This window comes from Cariama cristata, unplaced genomic scaffold (assembly GCF_000690535.1).
Source record: "Cariama cristata isolate BGI_N322 unplaced genomic scaffold, ASM69053v1 scaffold16790, whole genome shotgun sequence".
Classification (NCBI taxonomy): domain Eukaryota; kingdom Metazoa; phylum Chordata; class Aves; order Cariamiformes; family Cariamidae; genus Cariama; species Cariama cristata.
In genome coordinates this window covers 1-15,730 of record NW_009595418.1, presented here as the reverse complement: position 1 = coordinate 15,730, position 15,730 = coordinate 1, and the positions used below count along the sequence as shown (strand labels likewise).

The 15,730-nt window shown below is 35.6% G+C and overlaps 1 protein-coding gene across 1 annotated transcript in view; it reads left to right on the top strand.

The window, feature by feature from the left end:
- Positions 1–14,498, top strand: part of LOC104163175 (unconventional myosin-VI-like) — a gene marked incomplete at both ends in the record, with an annotated part of 14,987 nt that extends 489 nt beyond the window's left edge. The window contains 6 exons of the mRNA XM_009702085.1: positions 1,460–1,550; positions 2,797–2,947; positions 4,310–4,518; positions 4,886–4,964; positions 7,202–7,362; positions 14,395–14,498. Of these exons, the coding sequence (XP_009700387.1) occupies positions 1,460–1,550; positions 2,797–2,947; positions 4,310–4,518; positions 4,886–4,964; positions 7,202–7,362; positions 14,395–14,498 (795 nt within the window). The remainder of the gene's footprint in view (positions 1–1,459; positions 1,551–2,796; positions 2,948–4,309; positions 4,519–4,885; positions 4,965–7,201; positions 7,363–14,394) is intronic.
- Positions 14,499–15,730: the final 1,232 nt, after the last annotated feature.

Genomic DNA, 15,730 nt, shown 5'->3' with positions numbered 1-15,730 from the left:
AAAGAGCAGTAGTTCAACTCTCAGCTGACAACATGGAGTCAGTTAGTTCTGGGAAGTGGCTGCACACAGGTTGTCATCTCTGGACAGAAACTCCATGTTTGAAAGCAGTGACATGAATTACGGGGCAAACATCTCCACTCCAGCAATTACTGCTGATCAGCAAATAAGTGCCTGTCACTATTGATACGCAGTTTCTAAGTGCTTGGCCTGCCCAGTTTACTGCACAGAGTAGGAATGAGGTGGTGTGGAGTAGAGATTGGTGGTTGTTGGGTGCTTCAGTAAAGATATCTCGGAGATGGGGAAAGAGAGGTCTGATGCAGAATGTCAGGGATCTGTAATAACATGGAGGGTGGAAAGTATATGTTAAGATGGGGCAGAAAAGCATAAAGGCCTCATGCCTTATGGCTGTGCTTTTGGGCCAGCACAGTTGTGACAATCTTCATCTGACATTGACTGATTACTGTTTGTTGCTGTTTATACTGGGGCAAAGAGAGTTTGTGAATTCTTATCATATAGGTTTCAAACATCAGAAATTGTAACGCTAAAATCATGATTTTGACCTAGAAATTTATGCCGTTTAGTCTATTTTTCAGAAAGGTAGGACAGAAAGTCTGTCACTGTGTCCAAAAAGTAGAAACCCAGGGAAATAATACGCTTGTTTGATGTGCCTTACATTTTTTTTAGTGTTTTAATTTTATCCCAAGAATAAAGCTGAAATAGATACACAAAAAGCAGAGTGCGTCTTTGTGATCACCTAAGTCCAGTAGTTAAATATCACTGTGTTTACAAACCATGTGCTCAGCTGATGACTAAAGGCAGCACGAATCCTTAGGTGTCTGTGCTTCCTCTAGTAGACCGGTAAAAACTGCCTTTCTTGTTGCACTTCCGAGCTACTCAGCACAAATGCTTGTGCCTGTACTTTGACATTATTCTTTATTTAACTTGCCTCCCGGTCCCAATCATTTGAGTCTTTAGATGAAGACTGCATTAGAACAACGACAGCTGGAGGTTTTGGTTTGTGTTCTTTCGTTTCAGTATTGCAGAGGAATGCTCAGCAAAGTTGCAGCCGCTTTATTATCTCTAGCAGATAACTGGCTACTTGATTACCCTTCAGCGCAGGGCGTAGGCTTGGAGCTGAGCATTTCCTGCTTGCTAGAGCCAGTGACTTTTCACTGAGGGTACTGATGTCTGAATCTGGGGTGGTGTGGGTGCGTGCATGCGTGCGAATGTGCACGCATTTAATTCTTCGTGTTTGTTTTGGGTGGGAGCCTCTGTGCCTGGCTCAGGATTGGGAATTCTGTTGTCTGCTGTGTCTTAAGTGTCATGGTTCTGGTACAGACCTGGCTTTCAAGCAGATGTAGTCTATGCACGGTTTTGAGCCATGAAGTGTGTGAGTAATATAGGAGTTGTGTTAAATTGTATAAACCATTGAGAGTCAGTATCTTCTGTGTGTTTACAGTGAAAAATAAGATAAAATATCGAGCCAGTGCCTGCATTAAAATACAAAAGACTATTCGTATGTGGCTTTGCAAGAGAAAGCATAAACCACGGTAAGAGGATATTGCTTGGTTGAAGAAAATGGATTTTTAATATTTTTCTTGTGAATGTAAGGAGGAGGTTTATGATGCTTAACTAAATATATCTGAAGTCATAGAATGATGCTAAGTATGACTGAAAGAGACTTTAAGAAGTGCCATGTTCCTCTTCTCTTTCCCAAGGATGAAGAGACTAAATCTGAACCTTTCCTAAGAGATGTTTGTTTAGCTCTTTGTTCATAAAATCATTCAGTGATAGCCTGGTTATTAGAAATCCTTAGTTAAGTCTCTCTAAATGAAATTTAAGCTCATTAATTTTTGTCCTTTACCCATTCACACGTTCCTTTATAGGCCCTCTTTCTTTTTTATCTCAAAGATAATTGTGTGTTCTGTCTGTCTTGTCTCCTCTTGAAATGAAGTAATTCCATTAGCTTTAGCCTAACTGCATGGAACACTGATGGAAAAACCACTATGGTCATTAAGCTCTGCTGACACCTTTTTGTTCTTCGATAGAGATTTAACTCTCTGTTCTTTAATAGCGAGGTTCTTATAAAATGTTTTCTTTCACATCCTTTGATAGCTATGCTTCATTTTGTACCTTTGCGTTTCTGACCATGGTGCTATACTTTTTAAGCTGTTCTGTGCTCATCTTTAATGATTTGATTTAGTTTCTACTCTCTGTGTGTTGTTTTCCTGAATCCCAGTTCAGTGATTTCTTTCTAGGAAGACTGTCTCTGCAGAGTTGTAACTTGTATGTCTGGCCTTCAGTGTTGGTTCTTTAAAAAGCTCCAAGTTTTCCTGGACTCTTCTTTCCTCCAGACTTTTTTTTTCCCTGTGAGATCTAATGACTGGGTACCCTGCTGTGTGGTTCGGTTTTATCTGATTCAGTCCCATTATTGCTCTTTGAGTAAGGGGCACAACTCAATCTTTATCCACTCTGGTCAAAATCCTCTAGTGGCTGCTAATGATTTGTTACTGGAAAAAAAAAACAAACCACCAAAACCCCATATTAATTCTCAAAATAAAAATGCATTTTTCCATTTTGAATCACTATCTGCTAATCAGTTTTAATTATTGTTTGCAAAAGGCTCCATTGCTTAGTTACTTCATGTGATGTTTGAATTTCAAAGAAATCGGGTGAGTTTCATCAGAAGGCATAACTTCTCTCCCCTATCTACCTCTTGAGTGATTCGTGGTAGTTTTAAAAATATCAACTTGTAAAAATATCTCAAGACACAAATAAACTGTCTTACCTTCACAGCATCGATGGCCTGATAAAAGTGCGTACGCTGAAGAAGAGACTTGATAAATTTAATGAAGTAGTAAGTGCTCTGAAGGAGGGGAAGGCAGAGACAAGCAAGCAGGTCAAGGAGCTGGAGTATTCTATTGATGCTTCAATGACCAAAATTAAGGTATGATAATAGTCAGAGAGATAGTTTTTTATTACTGGAATCTTTTAAAAACTTAGTCCAAAGTAGAAGCCCAATGTATTTTTCTTAATAGAAAAGACGTTTTAATACAGAGGTCTTAATTTTCAGAGGCACTGGGTAAATCCTGTTTAAAATTATTTGTGAATGTGACTGAAGTGAGTCCTGAAAGCGAGTGCATATATCTAGACTTTGGTATTATTATCTGTGTTTCAAGATTGGCACTGGAGAACTTAAAGCAAAAATACATGTTGATATTGTGAGACAAGTGTTGTTAATAATTTGTTTGTTGTTTTTATTACTGGAATAATGCATATTAGCAATGTTTTAAATTAATCAGGGCTGAAACGTCCAAGCATTTATCACAGAGTGAAGAGATTCATATTCTAGTTACGAGTGTTTCTTCAGACTTGATAGTAAAGAGAATTCAGCTTGCTGATTATCCTTCAGGGTCAATAGTTCTCAGTTTCTTACCACAAAAACACGCAGACAAAATGAAAGCACACTGGGATTTATTAATGTTAGAAAAAAGTTGATGGTTTGAATTTTTGTTTCATGCAGTATTACAGCTTTTGTAATGTACCATATTAAGATTTTTCTATTTAAAATCACGGTTGAAAAGATGATAGAGTTAACCTGTCAACTTACAGTTCTCTTTTCTAATAAAAATCAGATAATTTGATTATCATCATGATACACCCTTAGAAGAGGTCAGCAAACACCCCATACCTCAGTTCTATTAGTATACATCAGTCTGAATTGTAAAATGAAAGTTAATGGTAGCTGTCAATAAAGTTGTAAAAGAAAACATATGTAGCGAAGGCTGTTGTTTTAATTATTTTCAACCTGTTATTTGCTACTAACACCTTTTTAAAAAAAGTTAGTCAGAGCATGGTCCAATACTTTTTCTGGGTGCTAGCACACGTAGTAAGAAAAACTCTTCTGTGCTATGACATAAAAAGCAGAGCTGTAAATAACCACTGTAGCAGCTAAGAACACGACACAAAATGCACGGAGGAGGCCCTTAGTTTTCATCTTGGTGTGGTAAGAATTAATTTCTGTTGCTTAAAACGGCAAGGTTTTAAAAAAAGAAGGAGTCATGTTTAATTTCAGTGATAAAATGGAGATTACTTTGTATGGTTTTATATGAGAGAGGAGAGTAATGGATCCCCAGGAGTTTAGGAAGAAAGGGAAGGATGTTCTCAAGCTCCCCTACCCTGAAGTGTACATATAATGTGATTATACTGCTCAATGCTCTCATTTCACTTAATATTTTTTCAATATACATTTTTTGAAAGTGAAGTCCAAATGTAAAAGAATATAATCCCCTCCTATTTCATTTTGCAGACCACCATAATGACTAGGGAACAGATACAGAAAGAATATGACGCTCTAGTTAGAAGCTCAGAGCAGCTTTTGAGTGCACTGCAGAAGAGGAAACAGCAAGAGGAGGAAGCAGAGAGGCTACGACGCATCCAGGAGGAAATGGAAAAAGAAAGAAAGAGACGTGAAGAGGAAGAACAACAACGAAGGAAGGAAGAAGAGGAAAGACGTCTGTGAGTCTTGAATAAGTTGCTGGTTATAGTATGAGAGGAAAATAGGAAAGGCACTTAATGAGGTCGTTTTTAATACTCTTATGCTTAAAGACTGTCACTTGGATGGTACTCCTGGTGTCCTATGCAGTGTTACAATGTTTCCTTTCCCAGTGATTTGTAAGGTAAGTGTAGTCAGAACAGAGTATGAAAGAAATGATATGATGCAACTGGAAATACAGATAGACTTGGAAAGTTTCTTGACTTTATGGTCATCAGGACTGTACTGACTTCTGGATTACCATTCAGTTTTATGGAAGATGCTTTCTTATCTGTTGTTCACTTGTATTGTAATGACATGTTTTCATTTCCTCCTCCTCTTTTGTAATAGGAAATCTGAGATTGAGGCAAAGAGAAAACAGGAAGAGGAAGAGAGGAAAAAGAGGGAAGAGGAAGAAAAGCGTATTCAGGTTAACATTTTAGCTGTGTGTGGGATTGGGGTTTTTTTTGTTGTTGTTGATGATTTGGTTTTGTGGGGGTGTTTTTTGTTTGGTTGGTTTTTTTAATCTTTTTCATATCTTAGATTCTCCTCTGAGTCTAATGGCTTCGTTTTATAAATGCATGTCTCAGAGTCATTCAACAACATTGCTTTAATAGTAAACGTAAGGCAAAAATAACAATTAGGGCATCCCAAGACAGATCATCTCTTTCTAGTTCACATGCAAGTTCAGGTTTTCTGAGTAGAGGCACATTTCTTTGTAAAGGATTTTTGAAGTTAAAAATACAGAACACTGGAGAATCCTAGTTTAGCCTTTGAAGTTGTTGCAGGTGTTCCATATCAGGCAAGTTTGGCACTCTTTTACTGGCAGTCACATCTGGACTCAGGCTGTGTCACCAGCTTAACTGTAAACACTTTCAGAACATCGGTAATAAACAGAGGATACAGGACAGTCTCTAGTAGCCCCTTTGGCTACATTCATGTAAAATAAATAGACACACTTCAAATCCTGCTCATTCACCTCACCCCCTTGATTCCTGACACTTCTCTTACTGATCCCATCATGTGTTTGGCCCCTATGCCCTTGTTTTCCTCTTGTCTTGGAGATTGACTGGGTGACCTGGGAGAGCAGTCTCCGATAGAAAAAGCTTCTCTCTAGGGGCAGTTGTAGGAAGCACCAGGCCATGGTCACTGACTTTTACAGACTCTTTTAAGCTCTGTCCATGATTAATCAGAAGCAGAATTTTTCTCCTGTATCTTGTTATCCCTGGAGTCAGTCTAGCACTGCTTATCCTCCTTGTGCCTGCATACTCTTTTCTGTCACCTCACCGTTGTTCTTGATAAACAATTCACTGGAACTAACAGAGAAATTACAACCTAACTGATGAAAAATTAGTCTTTCCTGTGTTATTTGGTCTGTCACCTATATCAGAATAATAAGCACTACCAACTTGCAGAATTTAAACATAAAATGAGTAAGCTCCTATTTCGTTAGTCTCTAAATCATTGCTTGGAGATGACTGCAGATGTGCCTAGTGTTTTGTGAGACATGCATAGGATAAGTTTCCATTCTGGGAGAGTTTAAATGGATTAAACTTTGTCCACTGAGGAAGCAAGATGGCCTGTTGCCAGAAGGTTTAAAAACTTGGTCTGCCAGCACCGTGGGGATCTCTAAGGATTGTCTTTATTTATGTTTCTTTGTTTCAGAGATGTGGATATCTGCAATGCAGAGCGTAATTTACCCTTTTACTTAGAAATGCTGCATTTGGATACAAAGCAGATAGTAATCCAGTAGGGTATTTCTTTCTTCTACATACAGTTAATTACTCATTACTACTTCTCCTGATGGTTGTTACTACCAGCTAATATAAAATGGGATTCCAGGGTAAAGTCACTATTGTTACTGCGTTGCTGTAGTGGTGCAAATTCATGATGATGAGTGGGAATTGACTTTGTCCCCTTGGTTGACTTTTGGACATCAAGAAAGGCACCGCTGAGACTTGACGTGTGTGACTTTCAGAAGTAAGAATTGCACAGTCAGGTTTTACTTTCTGTGTGTGCAAGACCCTTTGTTAAATAATGATGGTAAACTGGAATTACAGTTTTGCTTTGCAGAGGCAGAATATCTGGATTGCTTCTGCATTGCAGCAAGTTGGAATTTTACCATTTGCTTAAATGCAAAGCTGGATCAGGTCCACAGAGGATTCCAGTGTTTGTCTTGATCGCTTTTCAAAATGAACCATGGACTTATATGCAAAGCAGTGCCTATTGCAAAGTCCTATAGTGCCAAGTGCAGAATATCAAGGGAGTATTGTGTTAGTGCTATGGAGGAGTAACCAGATTGCCCTGTATCATCTGAGTTTTAATGATTCTAAAAACTTATGAAGTCTAATTTTCATAATAGCTAACAAAAAGCTTCATACGTTTTTTAAATAAGGAATAATTGACTGACACTTTAATTTGGAAATGTAATACAAGTGGTGGACAATAATGATTTGATAAACTGTATGAAAACTAAGATGCAATCTGTAGCTGTTTTGTTTTTCTTGGGTCAATAATAAATACCAGTGCTGTTACTTTCTCAGTTCTATAAGTTTTGCATGTTTTGAAAGCTATAAATATGCTACTTGACATATATTTCTAATAATTTACTTATGTAGCATTTTGGTTTTGATTGGATAAGATTAAAGGTGTGTTTTTATAAAACAGGCTGAAATTGAGGCTCAACTAGCTAGAGAACGAGAAGAGGAAACCCAGCACCAGGCAGTGCTTGAACAGGAACGTCGTGATCATGAACTTGCAATGAGAATTGCCCAGAGTGAGGCAGAACTCATCAGTGATGAGGCTCAGCTTGATTTAGGATTGCGCAGGTATGATGTTAAGCGGTTACATTTCTCTCTCTTTTTTGGTGTCCTCTTCCTATCCAGATCCCTTTGAGAAGACTACGCTCTTGTTGGGTTTATGTATTTTTTTTTTTTTTTAGTAATTAAATGGACCTTTTAAGTCAGTGTATTGAAATATTTTTCAAATTAATCTGTGAAATTTGTTAGAAATAGGTTGCTTTTGTGTAAAGACTTCATCCATTTTGCACCTTGCTACATCAGTGATTTAGTAGGTGCTTGTGAATACGCCTGCAGTTCTCTTTCTCTTTTTGAGTTCTGACAAGGATGGCAACCAATTTAAATTATGATTTTTATGACTGATTTTAAGTAGTGAATGGCATTTCTTCAGTGGTAAGTAGTAATAAAATATACCCTTTCTGGTACTTGATGGTTCCAGGAGTATAGTGTGAATTTGTGTGTGTGTTTTTTAACAAGAAGCCTTGTTTGAATGCAGAAATAGCAGTTATTTCTGTGTCCTGACTGGTGAGTTTTTTTAAGTGGAATGAATATATTTAACATAGATGGGTTTGAAAGTTAAATGTCTTAAATATTCTGTTTTGTTTTGTGTGAATTTTTTGCTTTGTCACAAGAAGTGCTTGGCTTTTGATATACAGATCCACACTGCCTGCAGAGCAAGGGCTCTTCATGTATAAAGGATGATACCTTAGAAGCAGCTTAGAAGCTCCAGTAAAAATGGTACTTACTGGTCAAATTGCATAAATGGACCTTTGAACATGATCACATCATTGGTGACTTTGTTAGTGCTGGTCTATTCTGTTGTTGAAAGAAGTGGTGTAAGAAACTCCCAAATGTTTCAATGGAATTTCAAGCTCCCAGATGTGTTCTCTTGCTACTCAAATTTTATCTAGATGCATACTTTTTTTTTTTAATAACTGCCTGCCTACATGAGATAGCTAGGTAATTTTTTGTCATGTACAATACTCATTTTTAGACACTTCCACTAGAATTATTGTGGTTTTGCCTTCAGTTATACAATAACTGTCATATTGTCTCAGATAAGACCTTAACATGCTCAGTGGGATGTCCAAGTGCTTCACAGGCAGCATTCTGGACATTTTCATACTTTCTCTGTTTGGATTTTGGTGCAATGCTTTGATGGTAAACCCAAAGTCACTCTAGTGTTGCAACTGGGCAAACTTCTCTTAACTATGAAAGAAGGGAGGCAATAGACAAGAAGGGCTCAGAGAATTCAGTAGGTTTTCTGTCAGTGAAGCTCTAATCTCTGCAGTGTTTTCCTACTGCTCATGGGTGATCCTGGTATTTGTCTTCCTTGTGTAGTCCCAGAATGGATGATGAACTAACTATCCTGATAGTTATGACTGCCAGTTTCTCTCCGCTGTATAGCTAGCAGTAGGAGAATGAAGACTTTTCTGAATGATTGGACAGTGCAGAATGGTCTGAACAAGTTAACATAGCAATGTAAATCATTTCTTGAACAAGATAATATATAAATCTAGAAAAAAGGAATAGATTTTCCTGCTTATGTAAAATTTCTTTTTATCTACATAGCAAATTTTTTTCCATATGTTTCTGCAGTCTACCTCAAAGAGTTTTAAGCATGTCCAAAAATCAAATAAAATTCTTTAATTTCACCGTTGATTTGATTTTGGTTTGGTTTGCTTAAAACCAAACTATAACGTTCCCCAGACCCCAGTATTTTCTACTGAAATCCAAGGGTAGATTTCCACATAACTGCAGGAATTGACTTAAAGGTGGAAACTGTGGGAATTCTTCTCTGAAATGAAAACTATTTATTGGTTTGAACAAAATTTGTAATTTAATAACTTAAATTCTCAGGACTTATTTTAACTTATACCAATTAAAATTTTACTAGAGTCTAAGGAAGTTATTTTCTGCCATCTTCTGGATTCGAGACTTTCATATTACCATATGAGACACTGAAATCACTGTGACTTTTATGTGTGTGTATTTCCCTTTTCTCTTAAATTTTGCTGTAGTAAGATAAAGCGTGTATCACTCTGTACTGAATTCATGCAGTATACTGGTTCTACAGTGTTTTCACACAATTTTGTAAAAAAAATTTTGTAAAAAATTCTTTCATGCTTACACATTGGCATGAATAAACGGATATTTTCCATTGTGCTGTACTACCTGTGGAGTGAAAATAGTAAGAACAAGGTGATTTTTATGTGCCACTTTGAAGGAACTCTTCTATTTTGCTCATTTTTGAGGGACATGTGATACTTGTGTGTTGTCATATTTGACAATGAGTAGCCTCTACCTTATTTCTTTTCTCCTCAATACCTTGCTGCACCCACCATTAGTTTTCATAGATATTTAAAGGTTCATAAGTACTAGTAGTTTCCTTGAAAAACTGTACTTGTCATCTCCTGTCAAAGAAGAAAAGTTGTTTGTTCTGGCAGTAGATCCAGCATTTTTATTTGTACTTATTCTGTGCCGGATATACTGGACCTCTCCTGGCTTCATCCAATTTTATTACTCATCCACAATTTGAAGGCATATGTAGTAAGGGATTTACTGCACCTAGGGGTAAATTAACAAAAGTACTTAGCCCTTAAGTAAAAGAAATAGTTAAGTAACAAATACCTGTTTTCAACTGTGCTATATTTTAATTTATGTGGCTTATTGAAACATGTAATATAGAGTATAGCATCAAAATAGTCTCAGTGAAGGTGGTGTGAGTATTTCTGTTCTGTGCGCTGCGTTGGAACAATCCAAATAAGTTCTGATTTGTAGCCTGCTCAATGCTACGTGTGCATACCTGTGGATCTTCAGTATGGCAGTTAGACTCAGTGTGTTTTCACAACTTGCATAAAGAAGCTCTCTGTCCTGTAGCCAGAGCAGCTACGTGAGGACTGCTGTTATTTCTTGTGATATGATTATCCAGGCATAAAATATATCAGTAGCATGTCTCAAAATCTTTGATTTTGAAAGATGGGGTGGGGTGGGGGTTTTGTTTTCACTTGTGCATTTTTTTCCAGATTATTTTAATTTAACTTTTAAAAAATAATTTAACACTCATGATTGAGAAAGGTGAAGAAAAAAGGTCTATACAATCTGGTTTCTCACTTTAAAAAAATAATCATCATAAGATATTAAATAAGATACGAGAGAGCAGGAAATACTCTGACCCAACTTTTCCCACTTCAGATTGTTAGAAAGGTAACTAAGTTGTCTGTCTAACATAAATATCTTCTATTTGCAGAGCCAATGGAACAAAGCTGCAAATGACTGCGTATGACATTTTTTTTTCCATTTGAATGCTCTAATAGGAAAAAAAGGCAACACTAATTAATTAATTCAAAGGAAATTAATATTGTCCTCTTATTTACTAATACTCCATAATGATCTTTATGAGTGTGCATCTATAAACTTTAAATCAGTTTGTAATACCTTATATCCGCTATTTTGCTTATGTCTAATAAACAGGTTAATAATCTAATATACCTAATAATGTCTATTTAAAAATGATTATATAATTAGTGGAAACTTTTTCACATACCATCCATTTTTCACTGCTCTGCATGATTTATTGCTCTTTACAGAATCAGGACTCTATATATATTAGAATGGAAATTATTTAAAATAAGTAGCCTTTTTTTTGTGCACTTCAATTAGCTTCAGTTTGGTTTGCAAGAGACTTTCACAGTTAAAAAGGCTGTTTTTATATTAATATGTTTGGTTTATGCTTATTTATCAATTTTCTTATAGGGAACAAATGGCCACAGAAATATCAGAAATATTGTCTAGGTAGGTGAGAAGATGACACCAAACGAATCAATCATTTTATAAAAAGAAATCACACATGAAATGTGTTGAATTATTATGGAATGAAAAAGAATGGAATCTGGTTTTTTTTTTTAAAGTACTAAACAGCTAAGTAAGTAATTTACTTAATTTGCAAATTAGTAGATTCCTTCAGGTAAATTTCCTTTATAAACACCTTTTTTCAGCAATTATTTTTCTGCTATTTTAATTGATTGTATAAAGAAAAAGAATAAGAATAGTTCACATACCCTGGAATTTTGTGTACTTTTGATGTTTCCTCTAGCTCTTTTCTCTTGTCACCTTTCTTATAATGATAATAGAAAACTAGGCTCCACATCTTTTGAAGGAGTATTTCTGCAGATTCAACACAGAGTTAATGAAGTTATTTAATGTTAATAGAACTGTTAGTGCTTTTAATAAGAAAATATTCTAGTTATAATTCCCTTCAAATAAAAGCATTTTTGAAAATTAGCATGTTAAAAGCGTATTAAAACCCCTCTTAAGACAGCTAATCAAAATCTTTTTCTGAGATTTCTTGAATGCTAATGCAAGATTTTATGCACAATGCAAGAGGAAAGGAGAATGCAGGTTCTGAATACCATTCTACTGGAACAGTCTCATACTAGTTTGTGTTAGAATACAAATTCTCTGTTGAAAGAAATTGTTACAGTGTCCTCAGTGAGTAATTAGAAAGTGTTTTGTGCAACTTGAAGAAAGAAATAGCGTTTTGACATTCATTTTCTGAAGCTTACATAAGGAGCAAAATTTTTTAGAGTTTTTAAAAGTGGATCTGTTGTTAAACAAGCTTCAATGTTGTGTATATATAGTCTGAAGGTAATCGGTCTTGCATGATTGAGGAGTTTTCCAGTTGTAGTGTTGATAATTGGGAAGGCAGCTGTTACCTAAATTTGTTTCTTGCAGTGGTATTTTAAGAATAGGAATAAACAAAAGTTGTGTGAAATTAAGTTAGCATGTGAATTTAGATGGCTAGATTGTATTGCATATATTGGCATAGATCCTGTGACAATGGCCAATTCTTAATGTGCAAAAAAAATCCCCAAACTCTGGTGCAAAATCAGAGGCTCTGTGTTTTGGTTGAATTCAAAATGCAGTAATTCTCACTGCATGCTTGTTTAACTAATTTTTTTTCACTTTTCATATACTGGAAACTTTTGACTTGGGACTGATTGGGTTTTTTTAAGTCTGAAGATACTGTTTATGATACATAACTTTATCAGATTGAGCAGTGAAGACTCATTGTCAAGTGTGATGCTCTTCTTGCTGCTGGACTGTTATGCTTGAAGTCATGTAGAAAACAAAAGAGTGATTTGCAGAGTAGTACTGTAATGGAAGGACTAAGCCATTCAATTGGATTAGCATTCTTAAAGATTACTAGTTGAACCAAAGATCTTACAGCCTAGTTCGGCTGCTCTAAATTATGTAGCAAACTCTTAGAGTGGAGGGTAGTGTTGCTAAATAAGGAAAATCCTTAGGATTTGTCAAATTAGGTTCAAGAAGGTTAGACACCAGGTGGCGGAAATTACATTTAGCGGCAATCGTTTAATGTCCTACAGGTATGCCAATGATAACAAAATATTAAAATATATATTTTGAGGGAGACTGTGCAATGATTTGTTTTACACTTATGAGTAGTGCTAAGGATGAGGAAAAGTGCCTGTCCCTCAGCTATGTATTGAATAAAAGTCAAAGAGGTAATTTTTTATGTCAGACTTCTCACATACTGTAACTGGAAGCTGTGTGTTGACTCAGATTAGTAGTATGAGTAGGCATAATTAAGCTGATGCTGCAATAAAGAGTTAGATTCTGTAGTTTTAATTACATTTGAAGAGATGGTTCAGTTGCTGTTAAGAGGAACATTTGGTTAAACAGATTGTTTTATTCTTTGAAGCTTATATTGCATTTGTTATCTCTGCCTCCAAAGCTGCTATATCTATATAGAGAAATTTTTCACAGAAAATGTATTTATAACCCAAAAAGGAAAAATAAACAACATCAAGCTTCATAGTACCACAGGAGACCTTTATGCAAAAAGAAACTTTAAAATAATATTCACTGGATTATAAATATTGTAATAATGTAAGAGTCCTACAAATATATTGCTGCACAAACAGACTTTAAATGAAAAGGCCTGATTTCTTCTGTTTTTCTGTCTTGCGAATTTTTAATGTGATGTATTCCATCAAGTATTCTGCTGCCCTGTTAAAGATCTAGTTTCTTCTGAACAAATCCTCTCAGATCCTGAAAGATAATTCAGTTTGCCTCATGTTCTTAGTCATGGGCATTAGCGGAGGTTGGTAAAATCATGTAGTCTGTTCTTGAATTCCTTGGCGTTAAAAAAGTATTGTGATTGATCGTCACTGAATGTTGGAGTGTTTTGAACTGAGTTTATATCCAAATAATGAATGGGAAGTTTCTTGTTCCTAAGGGAGAGTTCTTCCACTTGTTGTCCATACTGTTTTTAAGGGGAAAAAAAAATATTTTTTTTTCAGGTTTATCTTTATATGTATACATGTAATGTTTGTTTGTTACATGACTAACCTTATACATACTGTTAAAACTGATGGAGATTTTACTAATAATTTCTCACTTGCATTTGCTGTTGACTTTATTGCCTATTACCTACATGATGAATACCTTCTGCCTTTGAAAAACACTGTTTCTGGATGAGTCTTTTTATACCGGTCAGCCTTTCTTCTGAGAGTGGACATTTTTCCCTTGGTATCTCTCGATGATTCCCACCACCGCCCCTGCCCAGTTTTAAACAGAAAACACCTTTTCTTCCTTCTCCTTGTCTACTTGAGAAATATTTTTCCTTGTCTGTTTTTCAAATGGAACTAAAAATGTATATGACCACTCCTTGTTGTCTGTATTCTGCATCTTGACTAGTGCTAAGAAAAATGTGCACTAGTGTGGGGTGAGATACAGATAAATAGAATATGCGTCTTTTCACACGTAAGTGCTAACTACTAATGACAATTCATTTTAATCTCGAGACAATAAACCAAATTGTTGTATGATTTTGGACATAAAAGATACTTTTACTTTCTCTTAATTGTTTGAACATCTTGAAAATAATATGGTACTTCGCCTTTGAATTCAGACCCTGTGCTGCGCATTTTCATTTTAATAAGCGTGCTGCAGTGTTGATTCTGGGATCTGTTCCTCTTGTTGTAATAATTCCTGTTTCATACTTGAAAAAATACGTATCTTTTTTTTAAATAATTGTAGGAGTCCTGCAGTTCAAGCCACAAAAGCTGCTGCTGGTACTAAGAAGCATGATCTCAGTAAGTGGAAATATGCAGAGCTTCGCGATACAATCAATACATCCTGCGGTAAGTTGGTTTTTTTCCTGATTCGAGAAAGAAGTCAAATTGTAGTTTTATGAAAGGTGTTACTTTCTTCCTATGACAAACATAAAGACTTGCTTATGAATTTATTCAGGTTTGAATGAATGTCCAATTAATTGTAAAAAAATCTATTATCTGAAGAGAACAGCAAACTAAACTATTTCCATATTGAGGAAACAGAATTTCCTTTGTTACCTCCTTTACTGATTATATATTTATATATTAACCTACTTGGGCCATAAAATACATGTTATAATTTCTTAATTAAAATGTCTCAGTTTTATGTATTTCCGTAAAGGGAATAATAGTTATTATGCTTTACCTAGAATTTGTGTGTTTGAAGAAATTTTTTGCTATCAGTTCTTGTCTTGGTGTCACCAAATCACAAAAAAGCAAATACATCATGTAAAGCACAGTGTAAAATATTTTCTGTCTTAGGTGTTCAGATTATTCTTTAATTTTCAGAATGTGTAACTTCATTTGGGAAGCTCACAGTTGGGACATTAATTACTTTTCCCTCAGTGTTATGAAGATAGATAAGAATTATTCCTTTATTAAATATTACTGTTTCTTCCTTCTGATTGAAAGCAGTTGGTTGATTTCTGATTTAAGATAACTCAGAATTTCTCCCTGCATGTAGAAATTGGAACCAAACCCTGTTCTCTCTATTTGTATTTAAAACCCAACATTAGCTCCAAATTCTAACTGTGTCTCTATTGTTTTTACATATGCAAGAGTGGAGCAATGTTTTTGGCTGAATAGGTGTTGCAGTAATACATGGTGCTAATGTGTGTTCATCCCTGGTGAAGCCGGTTTGGACACTCTTTGGTGACTAATGAAAAAGCCTTGCAATCATTCAGTCTCTTAGTGTCTTGAAATTCAGCAAAATTAAAGTGTATTTAATAAAGTGAAGAAAGAACCTAGATCTGAGCAGTCAAATTGCTGATTTTCTTTGTTTCAGTTGCAGAAAGAAAGTTCAGCAGTGAAATTTTATCTGTTTCTGTACTGCTTGGTTTTGTGGTAATGTCATCAGGCAAATTTAGTGAAGTGAAAATTTTATTTGTAGCATTTCACTGCTTCAAATCTCACAGTAGAACAGCTACTTTGGGGGATGCCATTACTCTAACAGAGGAAAGGATATATGGCACTCCAAGGGACTTTCTGGGCCATAAAATACAGGCCCTGTTGCTGCAGAGAATAAGGGTTTATTATATTAT